Source organism: Solanum tuberosum, unplaced genomic scaffold (genome assembly GCF_000226075.1).
Source record: "Solanum tuberosum cultivar DM 1-3 516 R44 unplaced genomic scaffold, SolTub_3.0 scf00331, whole genome shotgun sequence".
NCBI classification, from domain to species: Eukaryota; Viridiplantae; Streptophyta; class Magnoliopsida; order Solanales; family Solanaceae; genus Solanum; species Solanum tuberosum.
In genome coordinates, this window is record NW_006239253.1 from 431,141 (window position 1) to 448,637 (window position 17,497).

General features: G+C 34.3%; 3 protein-coding genes and 1 non-coding gene across 5 annotated transcripts in view; 3 read left to right on the forward strand and 1 right to left on the reverse strand.

The window, feature by feature from the left end:
* LOC102579258 (uncharacterized) overlaps positions 1–3,817 on the forward strand; it is a 10,349-nt gene extending 6,532 nt beyond the window's left edge. For both annotated transcript variants that reach the window (XM_006360650.2, XM_006360651.2), the window contains exons 7-8: positions 2,661–2,815; positions 3,447–3,817. In XM_006360650.2, coding sequence (XP_006360712.1) covers positions 2,661–2,815; positions 3,447–3,500 — 209 coding nt within the window. In that variant the 3' untranslated portion in view covers positions 3,501–3,817. The remainder of the gene's footprint in view (positions 1–2,660; positions 2,816–3,446) is intronic.
* Positions 3,818–4,902: 1,085 nt separating this feature from the next.
* LOC102579813 (uncharacterized) lies at positions 4,903–5,713 on the reverse strand. The gene has a single exon (XM_006360652.2). It carries the CDS (start codon positions 5,594–5,596, stop codon positions 5,048–5,050), a length of 549 nt encoding a protein of 182 aa, XP_006360714.1. The 5' UTR covers positions 5,597–5,713; the 3' UTR covers positions 4,903–5,047.
* An 84-nt stretch (positions 5,714–5,797) lies between these two features.
* Positions 5,798–5,870, forward strand: TRNAA-CGC (transfer RNA alanine (anticodon CGC)). Its single transcript has one exon. It is a non-coding gene; the product is annotated as a tRNA-Ala (tRNA).
* Positions 5,871–6,262: 392 nt separating this feature from the next.
* LOC102580131 (uncharacterized) lies at positions 6,263–13,612 on the forward strand. The gene is made up of 12 exons (XM_006360653.2): positions 6,263–6,710; positions 7,835–8,004; positions 8,972–9,049; positions 9,646–9,725; positions 10,046–10,127; positions 10,321–10,740; positions 11,126–11,233; positions 12,357–12,424; positions 12,542–12,629; positions 12,730–12,801; positions 12,937–12,990; positions 13,114–13,612. The coding sequence occupies exons 1-12, from the start codon at positions 6,323–6,325 to the stop codon at positions 13,201–13,203; spliced, it is 1,698 nt and encodes a 565-aa protein (XP_006360715.1). The 5' UTR covers positions 6,263–6,322; the 3' UTR covers positions 13,204–13,612.
* The last annotated feature ends 3,885 nt before the right edge of the window (positions 13,613–17,497 follow it).

Below are 17,497 nucleotides of genomic sequence, written 5' to 3' on the forward strand. Positions count from 1 at the left end.
GTAAATAGCAGGGTGGGAGACATTGAGAGGTTGATTGTTGAGCCACCTGTCTTTCCAAAATTTAAATGAGTTCCCATTTCCAATCCTGAAGGACACCTCTTGGAAGAACTCCTCCCTTAGCTGGTTAATGTACTTCCAAGGTCCAACTCCATAAGGATCATTGTTCTGCTTGGTGCTCCATTTGTCTTGCCTCCCATATTTGGCATTCACTACCTCTTTCCAGATACCTGTTGGTTCTTGAGCATATCTCCACCACCATTTCATTAACAGGCTCTTGTTGTGCTTTAAATTTCTGATTCCCAAACCTCCGTGCTGCTTTGGCATAATTACATTTTCCCACTTCACAAGATGGAACTTATGGCCCTCATAGCTCCCCTTCCACAAAAAAGATCTTCTGATTTTGTCAATTTGATTCTGTACCTTGGATGGTATTGGGAGCATTGACATAATATATGTGGGGATACTGTCAAGTACACTGTTGATAAGAGTCAACCTGCCTCCCATTGAGAGATATTGCATCTTCCAAGTTGCCAACCTTCTCTCCATTTTCTCGATAACTTCATTCCAAACTCCTGCATCTTTGAACTTTGCTCCCAAAGGGAGACCTAGGTATTTTGTTGGAAATGTGTCAATGCTACAACCCATGATGCCAGCCAGCTCTTCCAAATTAGGGACCTCATTTACTTGGTAGATCTTACTCTTCTGCATATTAATATGTAGCCCGGAGATTGCTTCAAATACCCACTTCACAAGATGGAACTTATGGCCCTCATAGCTCCCCTTCCACAAAAAAGATCTTCTGATTTTGTCAATTTGATTCTGTACCTTGGATGGTATTGGGAGCATTGACATAATATATGTGGGGATACTGTCAAGTACACTGTTGATAAGAGTCAACCTGCCTCCCATTGAGAGATATTGCATCTTCCAAGTTGCCAACCTTCTCTCCATTTTCTCGATAACTTCACTCCAAACTCCTGCATCTTTGAACTTTGCTCCCAAAGGGAGACCTAGGTATTTTGTTGGAAATGTGTCAATGCTACAACCCATGATGCCAGCCAGTTCTTCCAAATTAGGGACCTCATTTACTTGGTAGATCTTACTCTTCTGCATATTAATATGTAGTCCGGAGATTGCTTCAAATAGGAGTAGTGTTAGGTTGAGATATCGCACCTGAGACTTCTCTGTCCCACAAAAAGTAAAGAGTATCATCCGTGTAGAGCAAGTGTTTGAAGATACCAATGGAACATGTTAAGAAAATGGATGTTGGTGTAGCTCAATCTCAAAAGCTAAGTCATGAGTTGAAGTTTTTCACAACCATATAAAGATACAACAACTTTTCAACCAATGTGTGACATTCTAGCATTCGTCTCTTCCCTCTCCACCACATGTTGTATGGTTGGACATTTGAAGCGCGGACACTATAACATGGCCAGTATTGAGTAAACCAAGAATAGGAATGAGTCTGACTATGATACCATGATAAGAAAATGGACATTGGGCCTAACTCAACCTCAAAGCTACCAATGAAAAGCACCACTAATATAAAAGTTAGTGTTGACATACAGACCAATACCTGTTGGCCAAAGAAGAATCTGAGATGTCAGTGTTACTCTACGTGAGATATATATGTTTCTCTGTTACGAGATGCCCATATTTCTTCTACATGAGATGTATAAACTTGTGAGATGAGGATATAAGGATACAACAACATATTCCTTCAACCAATATAGGATATTCTAACAAAACAAAATCTCAGTTTGTATGTGGTGGATATTTTGGAGAAAAAGGAATCTGAGATGCTTCAAGGGCAACAAACTCCACCTTTAAAATTAAGTTGAATTGCATCATTTTGCTTTTTATTTTGCTGTATATCTACTTGATGTTAAAATTTTGGTGGATTTTATAGACTCCATATACAACTAGAAGGAATATACTTTGGCTTTTTAGATGTACATGTCATAGTCTTACTGCTATATGTCATTAATAAAATTCCTTTATCTAATGGTAAAAGGAATCTATAGCCTAAGAATAGGGGAAAAAAGCCAGGTGAAATAATACGAAATTACACCATTAAGGGGGATCAAAGTAATCATACATTAACAGTTTGTTGGTTGTTGTGGAAGTATAGTTTGATTCAAACCAAAAGGAAGTCCTTTGCTTTTCTAGAAGAGTTTTCTTCTGTTTCATGGAGAACAAATGTGTTTTCACCAGAAAAAGAACTTTGTTTTAGAAAGCTAGTTCTTAAGAAAACTTTTGGGCCAAGCATGGCCTAAATTTCCTTTCCTCGGCCATTACCTCTGCTAATGCAGATAGAGCAGGGGAAAACATCTGTGGTTGGGGTAGCAATTACCTTACCTATTCGGAATAGCTCAATCTTGAAATATCCCACCTCATATTGGCATCTGCTGTTTCTTGATGATCTGTTATGTGTTCCTATTATCTTCTCTTGATTTAATGGCTTAGCTTTGTTTTCATTAACTTCATTCCAAAATACTTCCAAAGTTTAGCTGCAGTCTGTATTGTATCTCCTTTTGGTTTATCTTTTTAAAGTATTTCTGATTCTGTCCTATTCTATTTTGATAAATTTGGATATTCCGATGTTTCCTGATGTAACAGATATGCTATTTCTTGATTAATTTTGAATAACATGTTTGCAGATCTAAGCCCCCAAGATTCAACCCTTCTATCTGATGTAGTTGAAGTTGGAACCTTACCTTGCCTGATACGAGACAATGAGGACAAACGATATTGCTTTTATATCTCAACTCGTTATGGACTGAAATATGAATGCTCTAGTATTTCTAAGATAAAGGTAATGGTTTTCTTTTTCTGGATCCTTTATTGCAATGTGCAAATAACTATTCTGATCTATGTCTTGAATTTGTTCGGGTTGATGAGTATGTTTAAGTTCCCGAATTGGTCAAGTTTGGAAGTTGAGGATTTCTGAATAGACCGTGCTTGTTCATATGCTTTATATACACCTCCTTTTGGATGTTAACTTTGTTTCAACACACCTGGTGCCTTTCGAGTAGTATTAAAAGTATTACACATCACATATTTCAGAATTATTTTCCTATAGTGATTAGATTTTTGCGAGTCAAGTCATTTCTAAACAATTGGACTGGACAATTGTGTAAACATATGACAGGATCAGTATGTTTGATAAACATTCACTTGTAATCTGTTGAACTCATAAGTGGTTTTGAAAACTCTACATATTAGGTTAAAAGCATTTAAGGACTAATCTTAAATAAGTAGCATTCTCTAGCGTCAGAATAGCTACGTATTAGCATAAATTTGTAAAATTGCTCAATGGTATCCTTCGTTTGTTCCCATCTCAAATAACGTGGAAAACTATTATCTGATGTATATATACAAACATAGCCAATTCCTTTTCATCTTCCATTTCCATGCTCTATGTGTTGCTATCCTTTTCTTTTCAGGTTGATTCGTGGTTGGAAGCATTACGGAGTGATTGCAAACTGCGATCTGACTGAACAACTATTAATGAGTTGACTAGGAATTGACATGATCTGCTATTATCAGCAACAACGTCACTATATAAGCCAGATTCGGAAGCAGAAACATATATATCACTTCTCCAAAACTTCCACTGCAACATTTTAGCGTTTAGCCAGTGCATTCTGTACATAGTCTAGCATACAGCCATTGTACAGCATTGAGATTAACATTCGATAAATTAGTTTCAGCAGATGCTAAGGATTGTGATGATCTTGTCATGTACAACTTTAAGCTTGGTATCTACATAATAAAGGAAAGCTTGCTGGCTCTCTGTGGCAAGGCGTTTTCAAAGCATATGAGTTTAGTACTTGTTAAACTGTGGAGAAAAATGAATGAAAGAAGCATGTTTCAATGCAAATAATGTTGTGAATGAGGTAAGTTTTTAATGGAAATTTCTTGATTTTTTCATTCTTTTGAGATGTTATTTGATCAGAAATAAGAGGCTTAGCTTCTAAAGATGCATTTTGATGAGCATATTGGTTGATGTTGTTGTTGCAAGGTGGTTATAAGACCCATTCAGTGCTATGTAAAATGGATCATTAGCACAAATGCCCCTATTTTGGGGTAGTTTTAATATTCAGACCTCAAATATGATAGTTCTTTTAAGTTTTGCCCTTCAAAACTTAAATGGATGGAAATATACCTAATGTCGAAATAAAAAATAACTTTTTCGCGGGGAATAAATTATATTTTTGTATTATATAATATCAGATAAGTTATGCCTATGACCTGAAATAACAAACAATTTTTTCACAGGGCATAATTTTTATTTTCATATCATAATATCCCACAAGCTATGTCGTATGAACATAAGTTTATGTTTTTGTATCACAATATCCCACAAGTTTTATCGCATGGACATAAGTTTAAGTTTTTGTATCACGATATCCCACAAGTTTTGTCACATGGACATAAGCTTAAGTTTTTGTATCATGATATCCCACAAGTTTTGTGGGATGTACATAAGTTAAGTTTTTGTTGTATCACAATATCCCACAAGTTATGTCACATGAACATAAGTTCATGTTTTTGTATCACAATATCCCACGAGTTATGCCGCATGTTGGAGCGCATAATGTATTTCCAAAAACAAAACATAGACCCACACATATACTCTTTCATCTCACATTAACTACCAATTTTTTTCTCTAAAATGGATACGTGACTCCACTTTTTGAACACTAGGATAAATTTTTTAGAAAAATATTACACAACTTATGTGTGTGACAAGAACTTTAAATATGATAAAAAATAATACAATTACAACAATAATATATTTAGTATAATCTCACAAGTAAAATTTGAAAATGCAATAAATAATTCAGTATTTTTTCTTGATTTTTTTTTTTCAACCTAATAAATTTTTTTTATCAAACATAGTAAAACTAATACAATGTTTTATATATGAATAAAATGCCTTAATTAATAAAAGAGTAGAACTAAGACAGGAACATGGAAGAGAAGCACAGTTTTGCAATGTTCTGTGAGAAAAATAAGCTACAATTGTTTAATGTCCTTAGCGCTAAGAGAGCTCAACTATGTTAGCTCGATTTACCGACTGTCGTTTCCTCTTCAATGGTTTCTTAGGAGAATCCTTTTCCGTAAGCTTAGATTCTTTTTCTAGAGAAGAAGCTCGATCATCACTTTTGCTGGTATCATCCTCATCGCTACTGTCTTCAGATTCTGTAGTATCATTGGTATCCAGATCGATTACTGGTTGATAACTTGCTATTGCGGATTCAGCAGCTGATACAGCCTCCTGTGTGTGAAGTTCAGCAACACCCAACATTAAGTCCATCTCTATGTATTCAGATTCTTCACCGGTAAGAGCTTCAATGTCATATTTCTCAGGATTCTTCTTAGCTTCAAGCTCCACTTTTCTATTGTTCTCCAAAAATACTCCCAAAAAATCCTTGACCTTTGTTAGAACTTGGCTTTTGGGTACAGAAGAAATTTCAGGTTTCAAATTTAGGGATTGAGATCCACCATCACTAGTGCAAAAGAGAAGTTTTGATTCCAAGGACAAGCCTTCAGTCTCCAAGTGAAGCAGATCTTTGCTGTTTGACTGCATATCAGAACCAACGGCAAGCAACTGATGATCTCCTATATGCTATGATGAACAAGCGTCAGCAGGCGGCGGACTACCCTCAGAGCAGCTCTTCAAATTATTATTCCTCAAGAAAAAATGAAAAACCTGACCATCCCTTTATTTTTATAAGCGGGTCAAAATTAATAAAGCTAAGTAACATTTATTGGCTATTATCATCATCACGGGGGTGTAGCTCATATGGTAGAGCGCTCGCTTCGCATGCGAGAGGCACGGGGTTCGATTCCCCGCACCTCCATTTTTTTAATTCCCCTTTTTCCACCTTCCCAATATTCCCTCTCTTCTTTTTTGGTTTCCTATCCAGTGTCGGGTACCCACATTGGATCTCGACTAAATTTGGATTCACATCGGCTCCCTAACAAAGGGGACTATTCCCTCTCTTCTTTTTTGGTTTTCCATCTAGTGTCGGGTAACCACATTGGATATCGACTAAATTTGGATTCACATCGACTCCCTAACAAAGGGGACTCAACTCGACTAAATTCAAATCTATGTCGACTTCCTAACATAGGAAACTTCGTATCTAAATGGACTCGAATCTGAAACCTTTTCGTTAAGGTTGAAAGAGTATCACTCCACTCCAACCCGGGTTCAATATTTCCTCCCAATAACAACCTCTTGTTCCTTATCTATAGTAGAGCATATAGCAAACAGTCCTCACTATTATTTGCCTCTCACAACTCCAAACACATGACTCTCTCCTTATTTTCTCCTTCCTTTCCCCGTTTTCCCTCAAATTACTCTTTCCTCTACTCTCCTACTTCCCATTTCTCCAAAAACCTCACTTTTTCCTACTGTTGTTCCTCTAAAACGTCTAACTTCAAGGTGAAAGCTTCGTTGAGTGAAGCTGAAGGTGAGAAAAAGGTGTCGGAGTTGTTAGATGATGGATTGATTAGTTTGGTTTCGTCTGTGAAAGATGCGAGTGAGGTATTGAATGTGATAGCTCAAAAGACTGGGAGAAGTGGAGGAGTTGTGAGCTGTTCTGATTGTTGTTTGATTATCGCTGCCGCACTTGATCGGAGCAATGCTGACTTGGCAATCTCCGTTTTTGATGATATGCGTTCCACTTTTGATCCTGGTACATTTGCTTTCTTTTTTAATATAATCAATTCAAATGTGGAAGGAACTAAGAGAAGATACTATTAGCTTTGAGATTGCTCATTTATTATGGTCATAAAGAAATATTAATTGATACTCCCCTGTTTTGACTTGATATGTAGTTTAAGAAAATAAAGAAGACTTCAATACGTGGAATGTATCAAAATGTTCTTTAATCTGGTTTATAATATGCTACAAGTAAAGTTTAGAATTAAGGAGTTGTTGAATAAGGAAAGAGGCATTCTTTTTGGAGCGGACTAGAAAGGAAAGTAGGAGAAACAAACTGAAACTGAGAGAGTATTTGAATATGGTTTTTTCCTCTTTTGCGGGTTGTTGGGGGTAGTGGGGTTGAGTGGTTTTGAAAGAAAGGTGAATGCTTTATGGTTCTTTCCCAAGAGTTGAGGAGATATGGAATGATGCAATGTTTTGTGTGTTGCTTGTGATCTCTAAATAAGTGGAAGAAGTTTGCTTTCGTGGGGTTGAAATTTGTTCATTATTTCCATCTGGAGTTGGAATTTTGGTGATGTATGTGATGCGAAGTAACTAAATGTCTGTTTACACTAGCATATTGAAGGAAAACAATTATTCTTAAGGAAGTGAATCCACAATACATATTTGATCATTGCCTTTTTGGTATCAAAGGAAAAAGAAATAATCAACTTCTGTGTTGCTCAATGACTTGTGAATTTGATAAAAGCTTTTTCACTCTCATTAAAAGGTACTCCATCCGTTTCGAGTTGTTTGACACCATTCAGTTCATATACTTTAACTTTTCAACTTTCAAGACTTTAAGTTGATTAAGTAATTTAAATATTAAACTATAATGTGACTTTTTCTTTAGCAAACCAGCTCTTCAAATTATATATCCCTCCATCATCTCACCCACCCCCTATAGGGGTGGCATCACTGCTTTGAGCAACCTCCTTAGGTAATATATTTAAGCTTTCAGATATGATGAATTTGAGATTAATAAAAGATGTGGAACCTGTCATCCTGAGTTTTTATAATATGCAGTACTGCTCTCACTATTATTCTCTTGTATCTTGTGACAAGATTTCATTGATATCCCCCAATATTGATGGACTTGACTTGCCCATATTTAAGGGACGACTGTTTTAGACAGAGGCCCATCCTATGATAGATGGAGGTGGTCAAGGCCAGATGTTAATACATATACCTTGTTAGTTCGAGGACTTGCAACACTGCTGAGGGTTTCAGATGCCCTTAAAATCATTGCCAATGTTTGTCGAGTGAGCATTTCTCCTAATGAAGAGGTCAGTATTTCTTCACTCACCCCAACTTGCTTTGTATTAGTCTGCTCTAAGTATCTTATGTGTTAGAGTTGTACACTTCTCTCTATATGAGCACCAATGCCAATATGAAGAATTTTCTGCAGTGGATTAAATTTATTACCGACTATAAGTAGTTTATTTAGAATCTGTAATGTAATTACTTTCAGAACTTATAAAACACTATTGGAATTTTGGACAAGCAAACTGCCACTAATGGACTATGTGTTTGTAAGTTTGTTGATAGGTATTAATATGCTATACAAGAACAGTATCGATCATTTAACTTTCGACTCTACCCTAGACAATGTAACTATATGAATCATCATTCTATCGTGTTAAATTTGTTTACTTAGTCAAGATATGTGTTTGAATTTATAATTTCTTTTTCTTCATTTGTACTTGTGGTATATTAACATACAAACTCATGTATGACCGACTGACTGAAGGAAAAGTACATGTGCAGTTTCTCTTTATTTATCTCAATGTTCTGGTGAATTATGTTCCAATTTTCAGTTCTTAATTTATATGGAAGTGTCCTGTATTCAAATGTCTTCCGCGCTAGACAATCCTATATTCGGTTTGGGTGTAAATGATTTTGTCCTTTAAGGTCTGTGGTATGACATCAATGCAGTCGGAGCAAATTCAAGCCCATTAAGTATAACAAAGTTTCCACTAGAAATCTCAGCACTTAAGTCGAATATAGGCTATACCCAAATTGCACATCTTCTCCCAATAGGGACAAGGAACTTGCTGCAATCTCACTGATATACTCAATATCTGGTAGTGGTAACTTTGTCGTCATCAGTTTACATATCGAAATGTGTGATGGTATAAGAAGACTCGTGAAGATTCTTTTTTTAGAAATAATCTGAACCTGGATGTTTTTAGTTAGCTTTCGTATTGTTGTTCGATTGCACATAAAGTAACATGCAGATTGGTGTCTGGGCAGGTTCTCTTTGGCAAAGTTGTCCGATGTCCAAGTTGCGAGATTGCTGTTACTGTTGCTCAGCCACAAGATGGTATCCAGGTATGCACAAATGACTTGCTGTTGGTTGGCCTGTTTATTTCTGTTTTATATCTTTTTTTCTGTACAGTGTGAACACGCAATGGCTGAAAAAAAGTGCTCTTGTTAAAGGACTACACTTCTCTTGCCAAGATAAAGTGCTCTTGTTAAAGGACTACACTTATTTTCCATTTTCTGGTCAGATAAAGAGATGATGTCTTGAGGTCTAAGTTGCATGGACTCTTCACTTTCGATTCCGCACCCCCGTCGAATTCTCCAAAATACACTACTTTTGGAGAATCCAACGCGCATCCATTGACATTTTTGAAGAGTCTGAGCAACATAGCTTGAGGTGGTTTAAGAAAAGGCAATTTAAGTAGTCCGTTTCTTATTATGATGATGATTAGTTTTTCAGATGCTCCTCTCACATACAATTCATACTACACATTGCTGATCAACCTGGTCAGTTACCATGTGGATTATGTATAAACAATGATAATCCATCAGTCTTATGGAATACTAAACGACCTCAACTTTATGATAGGGTTTCCACTTTTAACTTCAATGTGCTTCTTGTATTTTATTTCTACTACATGACATAAGAAAACCCACTTCTGCAGGTTGTATCCTGTTCAAAATGCCGTTACCAGTATGAGCTTGTTTCGGGCAATATTGTTAGTATAGAGTCGGAAGATTTTAGGTTGGTTTTCTTTAACTACTGTGTGATCCAGTTGTCTTTTGATTGAAGTGGTTTTACTTTGTTAAATCCTCGATTCTTTACCAATTATTTTAAACATTTCACCAGAAAATAAAAATAAAAATAAACAAAAACTAAAAGAAAAACACAAGCAACACTCAGACATGAGACAGCTGTTCAGATGCTGTTTTTTTCACTGCAGAGGTCAACCATATTAATAAAATTTACTCTTGTTCCGATGTTTGTCATGAGAACTGTGTTTATGTATGGTGTTGATCCTGGGACATTCACTTTTTCTAAGGTTCTCCTCCTGCCGAACGCAGCATGGATATTCCTGCATGGAGAAGGGGACTAAGATTCCTGCTGATAAAGCAAAACATTCCAGCTGCTGTTCATTCGATTGTGGTACATTTCTTTTCAAAGCCATACGTATCAGTAGTATTTTCTAGTGTGCCCACCTTCTTTACCTGGATCTTTTGGACTTTTTTTTCCTGTAGTGGAGTTTTTGCTCCTATTATTTTGAGACAATTCTTATTGATCAATATTTTCATATTTCTTAGAAGAGGCTTCTCTAAATCAATCCTAGCACTTTCTGTAGGTGGAGACCCCATCTGGAATGGCACGAACACACAGATTTGCTACTGAAACAGTTGATCTTCCTGCACAAGAAGGTGAGAGAGTGACCATTGCTCTAGCAGCACCACCAAATGTTTACCGAGAGGTGGGTCCATTAAAGTTCAATCCAAAAACTCCAAACGTCTACCCAGGAGAGCCTTTGTGCTTGACTAACCACAAAGATGGCCGTGAATCACCCTTACTAAGAGCACCCAAAAAAGATAAAACCCCATCTTTATTAAATCCTTCCATCCTTGTTCCTCTTCTTGCTGTATTTGCCACTGGAGATGCTGCGTCTGGAATGATAGATCCCAACTTGCCTCAGATAATAACAGTTGCTGCAGTTTCCTCAATCGCTCTTGGGGCCACGTTAAACAGCCTGGTTTTTCCTCAATTCAGCAAGGTAACATAATGTGATATTTCTTGCAAGAACTTTCATTAATGAAGGATGATATCTAAAAGTTGTATTCACGAGCTTTTTAAAGATTTCAAGAAATGTCTTCTGGAGTACCTGCAAAGGAAAAAGGAGAACACAGAAACTATCTCCCTACCCATTCACATTTTATATTGCCTGTCTTTTTCCTTATTGAGCATTAAGTCAGAGAAGTAAAATCATAGGTTAAGTTTCTCGTTATAAAATGTTTATATTCAATTTGCTGGAGTTTGTTCCTATATATACCCAGTTTATCCTTTTCATTAGGATGATGATCCTTTGTAGACTTATATAGCCTGTACAGGGTACTCAGAAATAACGCAGAATCTTACTTTTCTCTTCTTTTTGGTGATAGCTTCCTCAGAGATTAGTTGATACCATTGGTATGAGGCAGCAACTCTTATCTCAGTATGATGTGCTCCAATCACGGATAAAGGAGTTGAAAGAATCTGCTGAGAATGAGGTATACTCCTCAAGTGCAACTTTGTTAAGTCATGTGCTCTAGTGGCATTTAGGTTTTAGGTCCAACAAGCTGTCAGTCTCATTCCTGCCTGGGTCCTGAAAGATGAAAGGTATCTGCAATGAAAAATAACAAGAACTCGGTTTTGTCTGCTTAAGTCGTGTTGTTTCATGCCTGCATACTTGGGGCTGACTGCTACATGCCTTGGGCTGACTGCTACATGCTTTCTCTGCATCCTTGATCTGTTGATGGCTAGAACTTTCTACTTAGTACCAGGGACTAAGGTTTATATCTTCTAGAAGCTAGAAAAGACATATTGGCTAAAACCACAAAAATTTGTATTTATACTATGCACCCCCTGTCACAAAGGAATAGCTGGTGCAGTATAGAAGACTCTCAGTGTCAATTCACAAAACAAAATTTGTGAGTTCAAATCATTCCAGCAACATTTCTATATTTTATGTTTTTTGGATTTTTTTCCTGAGAGTTAAATCTTCCGCCTCTGGCTGTCAGCATATATGAGACACTTAGATGAAAATTGTAAATGAATTACAGTTATATGTTTGAGTTCAACATGGGATGAAAGCATTTCTATTACTGATGCTCCAGTGTTCTTTGGAAATTTTTTTGAAGCCTTTTGATTTTCTTCATTTTCTTTCGAGTCATAGTTCAAATGTAGGTAAACAAGTTGTATTGTTCGCTTGCCTTGAAGGGAATCTTTCTCAATGCTTTTTCTAGGAAAAATCAATTGTTTACCGCTCTTCACTTGCTTGTTGGATATTCCTCATCGTCTATATGTCGATCAATCTATAGTCTGCAAAGACCATTGATATGTTTACTTATAAAGTTCTCTCATTTTGCTGTCATAATTCTCATGCACCTGGAATTCATGCTTGTGGAATGTTTGTATGTCATAAATCTTATTTTGTTTCACACAGTAAATACTTTTGACTTAGCTATTATCTACTATTGAGTGTTAAAACATGGTTTCTGTAGAAAGGCATTATTAATGGAATAGATTTGCTTCATTAGTTGATATCTGGAAGTATTCCGGCATCAATCCTTTGTATGATTTATTGCCTTGACCATGTATTTCGAAATGAAATCTTATTTATTCATTTTGTAGGTTTGGATGTTGGCTCGCATGTGCCAATTGGAAAACAAAATCTTTGCTGTTGGAGAACCTGCTTATCGGTAAAGCTCTCTTCAAACTCCTATACCTGTTCTTGTTTTATTATCAACTTCTGTTTAGACAAAAATGTTTATGCTTCATTGTCACACACATAACATGGCTTTTCTCTTTGATTCAAGGGCCCGGAGAAGTAGAGTGAAAAGGGTGCGTGAAAGCTTAGAAAACTCCCTTAGGAGAAGGATCGAGCTGATTGAAAGCTATGCAAGAGTATGTTATCTTCCCAGAAATGCTCAGTTGGATCAGTGAAGCTCAAATACCATTGAACATGCATTCCAAATTTATGAATAATATGCATTTTGTATTGCAGATATCTTCCATTATAGAAATTGAAGTAGAGATGGATTCAGATGTTCTTGCTGCTGAAGCAGCAGGCAATGCAGTAAGGATCATTTTTATTATAAATTTGATATTATTTGAAAACTATAGCAAGCTAGTTATACAACACTACTATTGCTCTGTGAAGGTGCAATTTAGCATTCTACGCACTGTTTTTCATCTTCTTTACTCTATGCAGGAAAGTATTGCTGAGCAAATACAACAAATAATGGAGCTTGAAAATCTTGAGGATGTATGTGTTGTTTACTTTCAAATACTGTTTTTTTATTATAATTGCTTCTGTAATCCTGTACATTACGTTGAAACACCACATAGTCTTGGCATTGATATTGTTATATTCGTTCATTATTTGCAGAAATGGAAAATCCAAGCAGAGGCAAACGATGAAGCCGAAAGGCTTCTCAGTTCTGAACCCTTAACTACAGAAAATGTTTCAGAAAGATGATAACTGTGCATAATTTGTACCAGAGTAAATATCCACCTTACTGGTCCATTTTCACTGTATTTGGCTATTTGTTATCGACGTCTGATGGATCAAACAGATGTTCATTTCTGGGTTTCATACGTGTTATCGTCACCAGAGGCTAATTTCTGAGTTTCAGGAGAAGTCTGTCAAAGATCTGGAAAAACTCATTTAGAAAATGGTTGTAAAGGGAGAAAGAGAACTTGCATCACAAGGGAGGTTCAGAAGTGACCCAAACTTCACTTCTCCTTTGTCTATCTTTTATTAATTGATCTGTAAAGCAAAGATAAGATACTTCATGGTACCAACTACCAACTCTTTTGGCCATTATTTGTGTAATTAGTGAACTTCACTTGCTTATGATCTTTTGAAGTTGGTACATTCTGAGTTTCTTCAAACAAAATTTACAAAATTAGTTTTTTCAAGTTCAAAATTTTGAAGTTGTGCTACATATTTGAGAGGCGTGTATAAGATTTGAAGTTTACGAGTTTAGACTAAAGTTATTGGGCTTTGGTTCTGCTGAACCTGTACTTTTAACTAGCTCAACCCTTGGTGGCATTGATTTGAAGGGAAAAGGCATAAATTCACCACTAATTTTTTCCGAAAAATCAGTCACACAGAAACTATTAGAATGACCTTTTCGAAATAAGTTCCGGGGTGAATTTATCCTTTAATTTGAATGATGAAGTTTGGGAACTTTTGACTTGTACTCATATTTTCAACTTTCACCATCTTTTTTGTCAAAAAAGCCGTCGGAAAAGAAGAAAATGTTGAGACAAAACTGACTTGCCACTACTTCTTGAGTTACTATTACTCTACCGTCCACTAAACTAAAAATATCGTCAATGTATATTTGTTCAATTTTAAAAAAAAAATCAATATATAATTTATCACTTAAGGGTCGTTTGATTGGAAATAAGTTATTTTGGAATTAATTATCTTGGATAAGTTACTCTATTATATATATGGGGCAACTTATCCTTGTTATTAACTTTAATCATTAAATATTAATATTATTATATTCAAAAAGTAGTTTACTTAAAGACATTTTATTTATTACGTCCTCCGTTTATTTTTACTTGGCACAATCATTAATACAAATATACAATAATGATTGACATTTATTTTACTACATTATTTTTATTAATTGATATTTTTAAAAATAATTTGAGGAATAAGTAATTCAATGCTAAAGGTATAAACATGGAGAAAAAATTATTCTTTCTTGTTATGTTAGAGTGACAAGTATAATTTTAAAATAGTAGACAAGTAAAAGTGAACAGACTGAACAGAGGAATAACATTGTCTTCTTTCTCCGTCGGTAGGGGCTTCACATGGTCAATTCTTTGTGTGACAGGCAAAAAGGAGGAATCAAGATGTATGATTAATGCTTGATGCCAATATGACAGTTATAACAACGACAAATTGCTAAACATAATTTTAAAATTTGGAACTTTCTAAAGAATGATGACTCTTGCATCTTTTTCCTAATTCAAATTTATAATAAAGTACTTCCTTAATAAAGGGTGACACTTGGTGAACAAATGTGTCTTAACCCTAACCCCTCCAATTATTGGGAAAAAATAAACAAGTAGGAATAACTTAAAATAAACATTTGGGGCCTACACAATAATTATTAGCATTGAGTAATCTGATTAAGGATGAAAGAGTACTTAATACTTATTATTCTACTGCAATTCTTGTTGGCGACTAGTTGTCACCAATATATACAAATACAAAACAAAAGAGAGAGAAATACTCTCTTTGTTTTAATTTATTCAGAATAATATGGATTAAACTGATTAATATTTTGATGTGATTTCGGATATAGAAAATTATTATTTTAAAAAATAAATTACATCAATAGTATTATAAGTCACATTAATTGATAATTCAAAATATTTTAAATATATATATATGATAAAATGTTATCATTTGACTGTCCAATAGTAATTCATTCGTTACTTTTTAGTTGTCATATTGCACTTTTCGAGAATCAGTTTGACTAATTTTCAAGATAAATTAGATTACATTAGTTCGATATTTTAAAATAAAATTTTAGATATCTAAAAATCATACAGAAAGTAGTATAAATTGCAAGTTTTTCCATATCAATATGATGAAAAAATATATCTTAAAATGTTAGTCAAAAATTCATATCGTTTGACTCTCAAAAAGAAAATTATGACAACTAAAAAGAAACGGAAGAAATAACTGATTAAATACGAATAAATTGAAATGAAGGGAATGCTAAATGTAACGTGCATTAACCCAAAGTCCATTTTATATTGAAAATATTTTGGGGATCACAACAAAACAAGAGCTTTCAATGTTTGATTCTTCGTTGAAAGTATAATAGCTATTTCTTTAATTTTGTTTTCGAATAAAGCCAATTTGGCATTTGTCACCATTTTCTAATTGTTGTTAAAAGATGCAAGTTCCTTTTTAAGCATATGCTTTGATTATGTTGTAAATATATGCGCATATAGGAAGTATTATATTGTATTTTATTTTTGGTTTTCATTTGATGTTTGATATTTGTATTGAATTTCGGTTATATTTGGATTCGTGCTGTATAGGGTCTCAATGACTTTTTTATACTCATAGCTCGAACCGAGACCTCTGGTTAAGGGAGGAACAACTTCATTCACTGCATCACATCCTTTGATGGTATATGAAGTATTATATCACTTCCACTATCTCAAAATATATTTCATATTTTGCCTCTCTAAATAATTTAATTAATTTCTAAAATCAAATTAAATTATACTAATTCAATAGTATTATTTTAATATTTAAAATATATAAACATGGTATATAAAGTATTATAAGTTAACATTCTTTTTGTATCAATATGCATTATGCTCAAAAGATACATTTTAAAATACTGATTAAATTTTTTATTATTTATCAACAAAAAATAAAAAGCGGAAAATATTTTGAAATCGAAAAAATTTGTAGTCAAACGCTAGCTGAACAACCGCCCACCAATACTAATATTTTTTCCCAATGCCACCGGCGCCCTCCACACAACTTGACAAAAACCTCGCTGGCCATTCTATTCCTTTCCTTTTCTTCTCCCTAAAACTATTTGAGGTATTCCTAGATAAATTTAAAAATTAAGTCCAATAAAAACATCGAATCAAAAAGAAAATTACTTAGTATTTTGATTAACTTTTAAACACGATGTTTACCTTATTTTAAAATTAATATATAAAAAAAAGAACTTTCTCCCCATATTAGAGGTACATGAACAATTACTAACAACATTGTATTGGGATCGAAATAATCAAAATGTTCTGTAAAAGTTAAATTATGATAATGATAGATGACAAAGATAAATTATCAAAACGACTTTATGATATACTTTGCTCAATTAATCGTCATATGATGAAATTAATATATAAATATTTTAAAGTTATCGAGATAATAAATGTCTCTCTAAATAAAATTCTCTAAACATTTACATTGTGAATGATAATGTTACTGTATGAAAAGAAATGATCTTTTATATTAATAAAAGTCCAAAACTTTTTTCCAAGAAAAATGCTAGTGTGTTCGAGTATGAGAAGAAATGGTTTTTTCTTTATAGAGGTCTGAAACTTCTCTTCTAAAAAAAAGGATAAATGTGGTAGTCATTTTTTTTTACAAAGAAACCTTTTTGAATTATATGATTGAGATCAGATATGGAGAATAATTTGTGTATTATTCAACGAGTACAATGATATAAATACATGAAAAAAATGAGTTAACTATAGTAACTAAATATTAAAATTCCTAAAAATCAGCTATATTATTTATAAACATTATTTTACAGATTCTATAGCACTCCCTCTCAAGTTAGAGTATAGATTTTCACCATGCACAACTTGTTACAAAGGTAATCAACTCAAGTTTCATTCAATACTTTTGTGAACAAATCATCTAGTTGCTCTCTTATCTTCACGTAGCCCGTGGAAATTATATTTTTCTTAAATCTTTTCACGAACAAAATAATAATCGACTATGTTTAATACTTTCACGATATATTGAAATTGAGGCAATATGAAGAGCAACTTAATTATCACATCAAAGTTTTACTGGTATATGATGTTTCACTTTAATTTCAATTAAAAAATGATGTATTCACATAATCTCACATGCAGATTGTGATATAGCTTCATACTCTGATTTTGCACTAGATTAAGATATACCATTTTGTTCCTTATTTCTTCATGATAATATGTCTCCTCCAACAAAGATACAATGACTTGTAGTGGATCTTCTATCAGTGTTG

Coding starts and splice junctions, on each gene's coding strand:
- LOC102579813 (XM_006360652.2), bottom strand. CDS start 5,596: ATGCAGTCAAACAGCAAAGATCTGCTTCACTTGGAGACTGAAGGCTTG.
- LOC102580131 (XM_006360653.2), top strand. CDS start 6,323: ATGACTCTCTCCTTATTTTCTCCTTCCTTTCCCCGTTTTCCCTCAAAT. Junction 11,234..12,356: donor AAGAATCTGCTGAGAATGAG/GTATACTCCTCA, acceptor TTCATTTTGTAG/GTTTGGATGTTGGCTCGCAT. Junction 12,802..12,936: donor CTGAAGCAGCAGGCAATGCA/GTAAGGATCATT, acceptor TACTCTATGCAG/GAAAGTATTGCTGAGCAAAT.